Source organism: Daktulosphaira vitifoliae, unplaced genomic scaffold (genome assembly GCF_025091365.1).
Source record: "Daktulosphaira vitifoliae isolate Bord-2020 unplaced genomic scaffold, ASM2509136v1 Scaffold_4, whole genome shotgun sequence".
Classification (NCBI taxonomy): Eukaryota; Metazoa; Arthropoda; class Insecta; order Hemiptera; family Phylloxeridae; genus Daktulosphaira; species Daktulosphaira vitifoliae.
Window position 1 is genome coordinate 22335786 of NW_026099575.1, and position 14559 is coordinate 22350344.

At 23.9% G+C, this 14559-nt stretch overlaps 1 protein-coding gene across 2 annotated transcripts; it reads right to left on the reverse strand.

The window, feature by feature from the left end:
• Positions 1-689: 689 nt before the first annotated feature.
• On the reverse strand, positions 690-12826 carry LOC126903637 (sodium-independent sulfate anion transporter-like). Of its 2 annotated transcripts, none has more exons than XM_050681962.1 (12): positions 12474-12826; positions 6541-6778; positions 5247-5442; positions 4269-4489; positions 3985-4147; positions 3750-3914; positions 3490-3651; positions 3289-3429; positions 3051-3196; positions 2664-2843; positions 2390-2546; positions 690-757 (listed from the first exon to the last, which is right to left on the reverse strand). In XM_050681962.1, exons 2-12 carry the CDS (start codon positions 6727-6729, stop codon positions 744-746), a joined length of 1734 nt encoding a protein of 577 aa, XP_050537919.1. In that variant the 5' UTR covers positions 6730-6778; positions 12474-12826; the 3' UTR covers positions 690-743. The 2 variants fall into 2 exon arrangements, with proteins under 2 accessions (XP_050537919.1, XP_050537918.1); XM_050681961.1 differs by lacking the exon at positions 690-757 and adding an exon at positions 790-1769 and having other exon boundaries at positions 12474-12824.
• Between the last annotated feature and the right edge of the window lie 1733 nt (positions 12827-14559).

Below are 14559 nucleotides of genomic sequence, written 5' to 3' on the forward strand. Positions count from 1 at the left end.
TAATATATATAATATATGTAAATGGAATCAATTTAAATTAGCGCTCAGAAAATTTAATTATTTTTAAGTTAAAACAAATATGTCATTGGTAGTTCTACATAAATAGTTTTATATAAATGACCTGGAGTAATATTAGTTGCATAACCTGCTCCTTTGCATATTTTTGTAATTTTAATTTGAAGCAAACTTTAATTTTCTACTTTCTTAATAAAATTAATAATTTTAATATTATGAGTTCAAAAAGTTTTCGAAAACCGTAAATGATTGAGATTATAAATTGAATAAATATTCATTAGTTTATTTATGTAGAACTTATATGCAATAAAAAAAAAAAAAATCGGTCATTTACTTCACTATATATCTTGACAGTTTAACGTCATATTATCAATTACTAATAATAATAATTGACTAATTGCTAAAAAACTATTCATGGAATAATACTTTTAACTCACAATTATAAAAACTTTTTATTCGGGTGATGAATTGTATTAAACATAAAAACCAGTTATCCATTCTCAATAAAAACTTTTCAAGTATTTAATGCAATATGAAATAATTATTTGTAAAGTTATCTTACTTATTTTTTAAGTTAAATAAAAAAACTAATATTCAGTTAATTTAAATATTTTTAATGGAACAAATTATTACATAAAAAAAATGAAATTATTTTAATGTTACAATAACCAATGACGTGACCGTGGAGGGAGGTTAGGGGTCATATCCCTCCTCATTGCTTTTTTTTTCTAGCATCGAGTACCTAACAGCAATAATTGAATAAAGTTGTAATTATTACATTGTATATTTGTACAACAACATTACATTATATCATACAAAATACAAAATATTAATAAATATTTTAATGAGGCTTGACCTCTAAAGCCCCCTTATTAATCATTTTCAATTTTTTCACCCCCATTAAATGTATTTAGTTGTATTAATACCTATTAGTTATGACATCCTTCCTCATTTAAAATTCCTGGACACGCCACTAACAATAACTAACATCAATCAAAAATAAATAATAACCATAACAAGACAAGTTTTTCAATACATAAATAATCATTCTTTTATTTCAATTTTATTATAAATATTATAAAATATTTTAATAAGTGCAAATCCGTACAAAAGTAAGTAATCTTCAACTCACAAATGATAAATAATTATAAAAAATTTAATCTACCTTTTTATTACATATTATTAAAAAAATAACACAGAAATGCTTAACACCCAACAAACAATGACAAATTGTAATCTAATTTAAACATGTATTATTGCTCAGCAATTTAAAATAGAGATCAATAAAATAAATAATTAAAACAATTAATTAGTTTTAAAAAATACATATAAAATTCTTTGTTTTTAATTTTAATTAATTTAATTATATTTTAATTAGGATCTATAGAGCAAATTAAGAAAAACCCAATAAAACTATAAATGCAATTGGGAAAAACTATTTTGGTTTGCTCATATTTCTGACTAATACAAACCTTTCAGATTATTTCTTTATTCTTAACTTTCATAAGGATATAAAAAAAGTTAACAATTAAAATAACAGTAATAGATAACAATCGATTCTTAAAATAAAATAAAAGAAAAATTCATAGAAAATAAGATTATTATTACTCTCATCAATCTTCTTGACATATTGATGAGTTATTTGAAAGTAAAATTCTTAAAACTAATTTAAACTTTATGTTCATTAATATCCTTTTTGTTAAGTTCATTTAATTTGATTGAATCTATATCATTTATGGGAATTTGATCAATAACTATAAATTAAATATAACATTCATTAATACTAATAGAATAAATTTATATATTATTTAATTTATATATTAAATATGAAATATTTAGAAATCAGTTCGATTTGTTTTAATGCATTTAATCACAAAAGATACTAGAAAAATGTTATACACACACACACATATTTATATACTTCTATACTGAAAACCAAAAATATAATTTAATGAGATATTTTGATCTTAATTATTTTTGTTAGATTATTTTCTAAAACAACCAAGTTTTCTATTTATTTTCAGTAAAAAATTTAATTGTATAAAATTAAATAAATCTTATATGACTGTTTAGGATGCAAATTTATTTAATAATATTAGGTGACTAGTTATATTACTATAAATAATAACTATCTATGAGCTAAAAACCCCCTTTTTAATATCCAGGAAATATAAAAAAAGGCTATTCAACAAATTTAAGGGACGTTCCCCTCTTTTTAAATTAGGTTTTTAAATAAGTTAAAAATTAAAAGTTTTTTTCATGTGTTTTTTTATTTAATTATTAGGTAAGTGGTTAATTTATAATGTGAAATGCCTAATAAAAATAATTTTAAAAATTGTCAGAAATTTTATATAAATATAAAGAAACAATTTACCATGACTTATTTTGTTAACAACTTCTTGTGTTGATGGCATACATATAACTTTAACACCGACAACACTTTCCAAAATTTTTTCCACATTTGTTTTAACATTGGCTAGTTCAAAAGCACATTGATTAGCTTTTAGTTCATTTTTTAATGATTTCATTCCCTTAATTAAAATATTGATAATTTGTTATTTTTTTATTATATAGATAAGTCTTTTATTCAATTGACTGTTAGTTTATTCGTACTTCATAAAATTACCTATTAATTAGGTGAAACTTACTTGAGCTGCCGTAAAATCAGTTTTATCAAAATATGTACAATCGATGATTATGGTCTTTGGTCTATCTTCAGTGTTGACTAGAACTAATTCAGTTAAAATTTTCTGTCTTATGTAATCGACAGCAGGAAATAGAAGGCCACTACTAGGCCTGACAACCCATTGGGCAGTTCCTAATGTATTCTATTAATAACAAAACAATAAGACAATTCACTTAGTTTTACTAAAAACAATCTCAATTATNAAACTATTTAAATTGGTTTTATTTAATAAGACAATTCACTTAGTTTTACTAAAAACAATCTCAATTATCGACCAACAAAATTACAATGGAGAATGAAACAACAGAAAAGAAATAATTACATCAAATAATATTAAAATTGTTCATACCGCATATTTTTCAATGGTTATTGAAGGCCTTGCATTAAAATAAAGCAAGTTTATTAAATCAAAACAAATTCCAATTAATAAACCCATTTCTACGTCAAAAATAACACAAGCTATAAAGGTAGTCATGAATGATAATAAATCACGTTCTAAAAAAAAAAAAAATTTTAATTATTTAACAAGTAATACGTTTATTTTCTTAATGAAATATCTTATTTTTAAATTTCTATTAAATACTCACTATTAGTGTTCCATAGAAACTTAACCATGTTTATTTTTAACATAGATGATATGGCACATATAAGAACAGCAGATAGACTTGCCTTGGGAATATAATAGAGAGCCGGTGTTAAATAAGTCAATGAAAACATGGCTAAAACACCTAAAGATTACAAATCAATGTACATTTTTAATGTAACACGCCAAGTTCATGTATTCTTACTAGTAAATATCGAACTCAATGGTGTTCTAACTCCAGTTGAATTGTTTAGGGCAGACCTAGACATGCTTCCTGCAACAGGCATAGCTCCAGCAAAAGATCCAAAAATATTACAAATGCCTAATGCAATCATTTCTTGTGAAGCATTTATTATATTACCTCTACCTAATTGTGGATTAAAATAATTATACAATATTTTACATTTATTTTATAAATAAATAAAAATAAAGTAGCCACAAAAAACAATTTTAAATTAAACTTACTAAAAGCTTTTGCAATAGAAATTGTACTTAAAATAGAAACTAAAGGAACAATTATAATGCCAGGCCATAAGTTTGATACGGCTTCAAAAAAGGTGTATTTTTCATTTTCGTCTTCATAATCCAAAAATGGGCTCCGGAAATTAGGTATACCATTAGCAATTTTACCTGTAAACCCCAATGCAAACGCATATTGGAAAAACTAATAGGTATCTTGAGAGTATAGATATATTATTACCGGTCAACGCTAATGGCGAGTGGCCTTCTTCAACTAAGAAATAAGCAACTGTTGCTGACACAATTACTACTAATAAATTGCTTCCTGTAGTTAAACCAAATATTAATCCGGAGTATATTTTAGCTTTCAGGCCTTTGGAATTGAATTTTATCCTTTTTAATAGCTAGAAATTTATTTAATTCTTTTTTATATTTATTTTGTATATTTTCAACTTTAGACAAAAATAATAATAATTGAATAGATTTCATTAAATAATATTCTAATTTAAAAAGCGAAGAATTTACCTTTAAGCAAACTAGGACAATTATACAAATGGTACCCATAGCTGTATCAGCTAAATTTACATCATTGATCTTTTTCACTAACAAAATCCACATTTCGACACAATTCTTAGCTTGATAAGAAACTCCAAAAAGTCCTTTAAGTTGAGAAGAAGCCAATATAACAGCTGCAGCTGAGGTGTATCCTCCAGTCACTGGTAATGACACAAACTCAACGACAAAACCTATGAAAAAAATGTTTTTATTCGAATCCAGTGAAGTATAACTATTAAAATTATTTTTAATTTTAGATATTTATTTCATATCGTTAAATTTTTAGGTGTTTTTATTTAAAATATTTAAGAGTTATACTAGTAATCTAAAATTATACCAATTTTTTTTAAAAAAATTATACTACAACTTAACTTTTTTTTCAAATTTGATGATTGAAAAAATCAATATCGAGTAATTCTCGGACTTGGGTTTAAAAAATATACAAAAATGGAAAATTTTTTTTTTTTTTTCATATGGTCACTGTAGAGAAACTAAATATGTTCATAACGCAATTTTAGTTTCCTTGGATAAAAAGAAAGTTCATCATAAAGATAATTTAAAATCATTTTGTCACTAGTTTTTTTTTAGTAATTATTTAAAAACAGAATTTTTTTTTCATTTTTCTATATTGGCTCTTTTGAGGTTCAAGCACCAGAATTATTCTATAAGCTGTAACTTTTCAAATATTTAAGAGTAGGTTTTAATGAGATAAAATAAAAGCCGCTACAAATTAAAAATTACAGATCAGAATCGAAAATTTATACAAATAATATAATATAATATAATAATTTATAATTATAATTAAATCATTAAATCATTAGATAATATTTCAAAGTTATAAATATGTTTTAATATTAATGTTAGTAGCATGATTATTTGAATTTTTAAAAATATAACTATTATTTAAATGTTAAGTTTTTTTAATAACTAGTGATTTCATTACAATACCTAAGTGAAAAATTCCACATAATAGTTCCACTATACCAGACACAAAACATAAAATAATAGCTGTGGATGGTAAAGTTGGCTTAACATAATTTAATGTAAGCAGTGCAACTATTGATGTGGGTCCAATGGTAATTTGTCGAACCGATCCAAAAATAATATACATAATTCCACCAAAGCAAGCAGAATACAGCCCAAACTAATAAAAACATATATAAAGTTAATTTTGTTTTCAGTTTTTACTACTATCATGGTAATTAGTCTCACAACAGTTCAAACCTTGACGATATGCTACTTACGTTCTGCTATTCATTGTATTACACTAATGTAATTTTACTACAATAAGACGTAAAAAAAGTTGGACCTCGAATAAATAATTTTTTCTATTCAGACTTCTTGATTTAAAATTTTAATTTTCTAAGTACTCAAATATTACATTTTTATTTAAAAATATCTATAGTAATATACAAGTGAATAAGTAGTACACAAAACGATTTATTCGTCATGAACCACTTAATGAATCAAAAATATCAATAATATTGGTAACAACATATATAATTAACTATCTTATTCGATGATCAAATTAAGAGAATGACTGGTCGATAACAACTTTTGAGTTGTATATCCGGAAGTTATTGCGTTTTAATATCTAGAGATATTGCGGCAGTAAATAACTAGTGAAAAAAGTAATCATATCCGCGTCTCACCTGCAGCCATTTCTATAAAAAGTCAATAATTTCTGAAATACTGGTCTAAATGTTATCAACCAGTCATTTTCTTAATTAGATCATTATCTATTAAATAAGCTAGTTAATTATGTATGTTGTCATTTGAAAAATTATAGAGTATAAGGGATGAATATAAAAACTACTTCATGATTAATAAATTAAATAAAACATATAACTATAGAACTCCTGTCAAAAAAATAACAAATATTATTGTACGTTGTCATTTGAAAAAATAAATATTACATTTTTATAAGGTATAAGGGATAAACATAAAAAATGCGTTATAATTGGTAAATTGAAAAGAATATGTACCTAAAAGAATCAAAAAAAAAATCTCAATATATTTATTTTTCAATTAAGTGGTTCATGATAAATTAATCACTGTTATCTATAATAAAAAAAATTTGATTGTCATGATCATAAAATAAAAATACAATTTTTCCGTCTTGTTATAACATTTTCATAAACTTTTAAGCACAAAAAAATAATTAAAATATTCTATTAAAAATAGTCGACTCTCTTTTGGTTAAAGCTGACAGACATTAAAATGTTTATTATAAATTACTAACCTGAGGAGATAGTCCAGCAAGAGATGCATAGGCAATAGCTTGTGGCATTAAAGTAAGAGCTACGGTGATTCCTGCGGTTGCATCACACAGTAAGTCAGATGGTTTGTATTTTGGCATCCATGTTAAGATGGGCAAATATTTTATTAGGAATGTACCCATTGTATTACCGCAAGTATTTTTGTAAACCATTGTGAAGCCGTAATACTTTTGGGGTTCTTAAGCTACTAACATAGAAGTTCTATAACAAGCAAATTACAATACATTAAGCTATAAAATCGTCAGAGAAACCCATTAAAGCCAACAGATATTGTAAAAATTCTGGTTATTACAGAAAAAGTGTGATATAGTTTGTCATTTATATAGTTATAGTAAATGTGATTATTAAAATTAATTGTAAAATAAATTTTTTTATGACTGTTCATTACTGTTTTAATACATAAAAATCAAATCAAAATAAATTAAAATTTAGTCATAATTTAAGAGTTTAAATCTTTTGGTTATTGATCAAAATTTACAAGTCGAATATAATTTCTTTAATAAATTATGAATTTCTATTGAAATATAAAATTGCATGCATAGTTGAGAAAATAAATACAAAATAAAGGAAGTATGTAATATAAAAACACCTTAAAAAATTTTTGCGAAACAAATTTTTTGTCCTATTTCTTTTTTAAGTTATATTTGTTAATGTTAATGCCCATAAGTATGTAAATTAATAATTATTAAACCACTTGCACATTTATAATCTTATATTTGTATGCTCTAAATTACGAAGTATTCAAGTATTTCTATGTAGTTTAAAAAAAAAAGAAAAGGTATAAAACAATGTATATTTTTAGTAGCTTTTTCAATAGTCAGTTAACTGTTGTTTTTGAGTAAGATAATAGATGAAGTAAAACATCAGGTGTATTGACAAAATACTATTTTTAAATATTTATTTAGTAGCTAATTGACTCAATAATATTAAGTATTTTTAAAGTTTAGTATTCTACTAGAGTGATACTCTTAGAAATAAATAATTGATAGACATATTAAGTTCGACAAACTTTGTTTGAATACTAAACTAAATAATACCATAATTAACTTTCAATTGCTATCATGCGATTTGATTCAAATAACTTTCCTACTTCTAAAGTAAATTATAGGTAATAATATAATAAGGACTTTTATATAATATTATCTTAACATAAATTATTCGAACATAGTGAAGATCAATAATTTATAAACAATATTTATTATTAAAATCGTAATTTAAACCCAAAATATACATCGTTTTTAACTCAAAATGTCTTTTAAAAAGACATTTTTATCATTGCTAAAATAATACGTAAACATTTACTTTTTGATAATGATAAGTCAAGGTTTAAAATGTGTTGATAACTTATTATCAAAAATCATTTTTAATTTTTTTATTTACAAACTAAATGTTATAACGTTCTAATGTTTTTACGAAGGGATATACAGATGATGAAAAATTAAATGATAAAGATATTATTTGTTGAGTTAAGTAAAAAAAATTTCTAAGAACAATACGCCAATGACGACATTATAAGTATAAATTATTAAATATATAATTTATCATTGTTGTAGTGTAAAAAATGTGTCTGCAAGACCTATAGTCGCATAATCTATTTATAATTATAATAAACATAGTGAGGAGCTTCTATTACATTGTTTGTTTCTCTCTCTCTATCAAAAAATTTTATTTTTTTTTGAGCCTATAAATGTGTTTATGAAGGTTAAACTCAAACAATTGTTTAAAATAATCAAACAAAATTTTACATGCCATATTGGTGGTATTTGGGAAGATAACTATCCAAGTCAAAAATTTATATACTTATTTTAACTTGTATAGTTTTTCCCAAACGCCATAAATATAATTCATTTTTTACAAATAACATGGTTGAATAAATTTAACGGTGACTAACTCTATTCAGATTTTTAAATATAGAGAATAATTTAGAAAATTTTCTATACCTAACCTGTTTTTTGATTTTACGTGTACCATAAAAAAGAAATATTTTGTGTTATACCATAAAAAGAAAATATGTGTTAAATTCTGATGAATCGCTTGATGTAAACAGTTGTTATGGTATCATCATACTATTGGGTATGATGATAAGTCTGTAAATCTTATAATATAATTTTTTTTAATTTAAAACTTGAATAAATCAAGTTTAAAACTTGTTTACAACATACAGAATATCATCAATAAAAAATTATATTTAAATACATTTTAATCCTGTTTAAAATGATTAAAACAAATATTTTTATTTTTTTTTTTTTACTTATGTTTAGACCTAACCTTCAATTTAATACAGCCAAAACTAACTTATTAGATAATAAAAGTTATCTATTTAATTTATAGAACTCTTTTTAATCTAACAAAATATTTTAATTGGATTTTAAATGAAGTTCTAGAAAAAATTCAAAACAAACGTTATCTTAGACTAACATTTTAATTTAATCAATTAAACATTTTAACTGGAATTTTTAAAATATGAATGAAAGATTAGTTTTTATCATTACTATTTTATACAAATAACATTTAAATTGCCAATGAATGAAAATTTCAAGTTTATGGAAACTCAATGGCATTGTTGTAATCTATCTACCAACAGCAATAATGGAAAAATAATTGTACATCAATAATCATAATAATTTTAAAATAAAAAAAATTTTTTTTATTGTGGATTTTTATATTGCATAATACAGGAAATACTATTCATTGATTCTAACAGCTAATGGGAAAATACAATGATCTGGTCGGTACTCCGTAAGCATTCAAGCGTTACACTTATTAGTCTATACCGACAAATAAACAAATAATGAACATTTTTTACAGGCCGGTACACATTAACTTTAAAACAGAGGCATAGGTATGATGTGTTATTTTATTGTCCACTCATGAAAATTTAAAAATTTTAAAATACATTTTAAAATTACACCAACGTAAAAAAAAATTTTCATTTTTTTTCTGCATTTAAAAACTGCTATAATTCTTTTTTATAAACATTGATCTAAATTAAAATTTAATAGAGAATACTAAATTGTTTTCAATTCAATTTTCAAATATGTTCTGGGACGTCAGACAACTTTCAACCTATATCGAAATAAAACTTTTGATCTGACCACAATATTAAAAAAAAATTGTCCCGATGAAAATTCTACTATAAAAACTCGGCCGCTAAAGTAAAAAATTCTATATTTTCAATTTTTGAGCATGCATCAAGACGCCTGACAAACCAAAACCTATAACAATTTAAAATTTATGATAAAAAAAGTAAGCAATTTTCAAATTATAAATATACAAATTCTTGTGAAATTTAATGGCAGCGAAGCATTTTGTAATATATATGTTAATCACTGTCAGATATCATCTACTTGTATACTTGTATTAATTGTATACTTGCTCGAACTATGCCGCTTTCCTACTGTGCTGGGTTTTTTTTTTTATTAAAAGTAAGATAGAAAACATAATTTATGTATCAAAATATTGTTTTTTAGAAAAAATGTTGTAGTCCTTGATTAATAAACAGTAATCTCAAACACAATGAATAACTTGAGAGCATTAATTTTTATCTCGACCTAAATTAATTTTAGTTTTCTATTAACAAACTCCACTAAATTTTTTATAAAAAAATTAATTAGATTAACATTTGAGTTGTATACGACCTATTCAATTGTTTAATATCTAAAGTATTTTAGTTTTTACATAAAAGCTACAATAACTTATTAGTTTGTGTATGATACAAATTTTTCATTGTAAAATATGATGAATTAATACAAGTTAGATAGCAACGAAAAATTTTTTGTTTATATAAATTAAAAATAAATGCAATAGTAAGTAAAAAGAACTATTATAAACTATAAAATAAATTATATGTAATTTAATTAATTTAATCAACAACAACTAAGTGACGTTTTTAATAATCGTTCTTTATTACATTTTCATTATACAGCACTTTTATTTTGCGGATTTGCGACACAACGAAAATAATAAAAATAATTGAACGCATTGTAGGATCTACCTGTGATTTTTGATTTAATATATAATTTTAAGTCGACATAATTAAAATAATATGTACTTCTTTAAAGCTGTTATTTTATATTATCACGCTAGTCGTAGTGACCTTCTTTTTAATAACGATTAGATATCAAATTTCAACAATTTTTTAAACATAAAATGTAGATTATAATTTCCTAATTACTTTCAAAGAATGCTCATGTAAGTCAAATTTAAACTCCAAACCTATAAAAGTTACTATTTGGGGTAATAACTTAAACAGTTAATATTTTCTTAAAAACTACCTGAAAAGAGATTAATTTTAAATTTATAAGATATCAAAAATTTTAGGCTATAAGTGTATATTTTTTATTTTAATTAAACATTTCTACTTGTTCACGACTATTTAAAAATCTATTTATCAAATTATCTGATGGTTTACTGGATAAATAAATAATAATCAGTTTTACATCCTTCTATTTCCGAACTTAACATGCTACAAAGGGTGATGGTCCTCTTTCACGTGTTAGGGAGTCAAAGATGGTTATTGGCTAGGCTAATAATGGACGTAACTGGTATAATAGCCGACTGCACCAGAGACCAGACACCACTAATAAGAAAATCACAAGAAAAATCTCCTTAGCACCCTGGGGATCGACCCGAGACCCTGTGCGCCAAATTATTAGTGATTACCCACTAGGCCAAGTCAATCCCTGATTATTTATTGGATACTTAATGAAATGTTTTTAAAATATTAATTGAACATATGTTTAATACATGAAATAAAAACTCACATAATCTTAATAAGTCTCGATAAAATATTAAATAATATATAAGTACAATTAACATTCTATTATGTTAACCACTTTTTAATGTGCACTCCTAGTTTATTCTTCGAAAATAATGAATACTAACTAAATATATTTAAGTGTTTGTTTTAAAATGTGACAATTATTTATATTTTGCCTTTATATAGGAGCCAAAATATAAATTAGTTTATTCGTCGAATTTTTATCATAAAAACAATTATAAATAATTTATTTATTCTTCTAAGAAATGATTGAATTATTTATAAAATAAAATTTACTTATAGTTAATATTTAAGTATTTCATAAAACTAGACTAAAAAATAAAAACAAATTAACTCATTATAACATCAATTATTTTATTTAACTGTTATTTACAAGAAAAATCACTTTTTAATAGTAATTCTATGACCGGCTATTTAAATTTTCTGATATTATTTGAACCATGCTCGTGAAATTCGCGATATATTTAAAAAAACTAATAAAAAGTAAAATTTTATATTCATACGAATATTTTTCATTCGGATATTTTTTCAATCGAAAAAACACTTACCAAATCAAATATCCTCAAATTAGAAAATAGCAATTAGAAGTATAGTTTGCATAAGAATAAATTTAAAAAAATTAACATTTTCGTTGAAGAAATTGTAACAGCCCGAATAAACTGAAATGCGACATTTTCAACATACATTAATGAATCCCAATATTGAATTTATAAAAGATATATTGGGAAAATTATAAATCTGAATTTTTAATCTATCCCGTTGATTTGCCAAGTAAAAGTTTAAATTGTAAATATTTCTGGATTTAATTAGAATCCGAAAAATAACTGCTGATACCTTTCCGAAATGTCATTTTATTACTTTATTACAATGGATACACTGCCCTCAAACTTAACAATTAGGTTTTATTACTTTTGAAACAACAGATAATTAACGAAATTGTTTAACACCAATATTATATTGCGACATTCACGGATACAATAATTTACTTTATGAATAATTACATAATGTTCATAATTACTAATAATGCATGTTAAAATATAACTCGTACGAATAAAAGCTTCTAAGTACTATACTGCAGTGAAGACAAAATAATTGTTTATAGTATTTCATACTTACAGTAAATTGTATGACCTTCTTTTGTGTATGAAACAAAGTGACAAATCGCTCGCAATCAATTACCTTAGAAATTACATTTAGACAAAATCAAACTTCAGTGTTATCAAATATTTTCTCAATGCAAAGACAGTTGATAAACAGATACATTTAAGATTGGAAATGTGTGTTTGATAAATTTAAGATAAATTTATTATTTGTTATAAAATTTTACAATATTAAGAATTCGGACAAGTATCCAGATGAATCTTAAGATAAAGTCTGATAATTGACTAAACGTGTTCATTTGGTGCAAATTGCAATGTTCCTCTTCTATTGCGCGAATACGACAAAATGTGATGGATAAATTCGCCGCTACAACATTACCTGACAAATACAAATTGATAATATTTGTAGTAGCCGAGAGTGGGAAAAGACTTCCTCAACTGATCAACCGAGTTTGTACGCTACTCAATGAGTTCGAGTAAAAATGAAGACCTACTGTTTACCTGTTATCAGGTTTATACCCTGAAGAATCTTCTACTTTTAACCGACTTATATTTTACGATCAACAATCAACCATCGGTAAATCGACGTTTGAACTCGTTATTTAATTCCTTTTCAATGAAAGCATTAGTATATAAATAAACATCTAACATGTTCCGTTAATCATAACCACAACAATTTAATAAGTTAAAGATACCCTCATCTAAACCATCGATTAATATAGTGCAGCACTTTTAATAGTCATATTATGTTTTATCAAGACAACAAATCTTTTAGAACATATTCGTTGTGGTGTGATTATATTCAATCACCTAACAGTTTTTTTCATACTATGAATAAAAAATGTTCACCAAGGAGACAAACAAACTGATGAAAAAAACTATTATCTCAATAGCTATGGATAACAAAATTAAAATTATGAGCAAGTAAGAAAATTGAAATATAGAGATAATTAATCAATTTAATAAATATTGAATTAATTTTAAGTAACCAAAAATATGTTTATTTTTTAATTTTTGTTATTTATATTCTCTCAGCTATACATTTAGACTTCATTTTACCTTTTAATTTTTAACCAAATAATTTAATAGCCAAGCAAGAGTTGTGCTGTAAATGATAATTTTTCTTAATTATGTAAGCAAAGTGAATATAAAACAACTAATCAAATATAAAAATCATAAAATACCTCTAAAAAAGAAAAAAATTGTGTACTAAAGCCCCCATACAGTTTTAAACCAAAAACCAAACCACAACATTTTTAGCTTCGATGGGAACCTGAGAAGATAAATAATTTTACTATGATGTGTTTATTTTTTTTTTTTTGTGTCTGTTACCACTTTTTCTCAGCTCACGCCAAACCGATTTCTTTCAACGATATGTCAAAAGATCACAAATCGTATCTAGTCGAAGAAATTACCCTCTAAAATTGAAAAAATTTCCCTCGTTCCTCGTAAATTTCCAAAAAATTATAAATTTAAAAATCGCTAATTTTCGACATTAGTTCAATTTTTTTAACTTTATAATGCTATAACTTTATTAAAAATGATCAAATCGATATAATTTTTTTTTATAAATGCATGATGTCTTTACCTATCATTTTATATATTTTTTTTATAAATCTGACCCTTAACATGCCCACAAGGGAGGGCTTTAAAATGACGACTTTTCCAACTTAACTTTTGAAATTGTTCCAGCGTCTGTGACACTTTTATATATATTTTAAATTTAAGCTAATATAATATACTTTATTATGGAAAAAAACAATTTCGGACTTTATTTTCATGGTGAAAATGGATATCAAAGTTAATAAAAAATACATTTTTTGTAAAAAAATTATTTTTTCTATTTTTAATTTTACAATGCTATAACTTTTTGAAAAATGTATGGATCATTATAATTTTTTAAGATAAGTACTATTTATATTCTTCTTTTATTCAACTTACTTTTTTTTTTAATCGGACTATTTACCTTAATACAGAGGAATTCAAAACTTAAAAATGCATATAGAAGTAGAACTCTTTAAATTTATATATTATAAATATATATATATATATATTCATGTATTACACTTATAAATCATAATACTTGTAATCAGAATATAAAT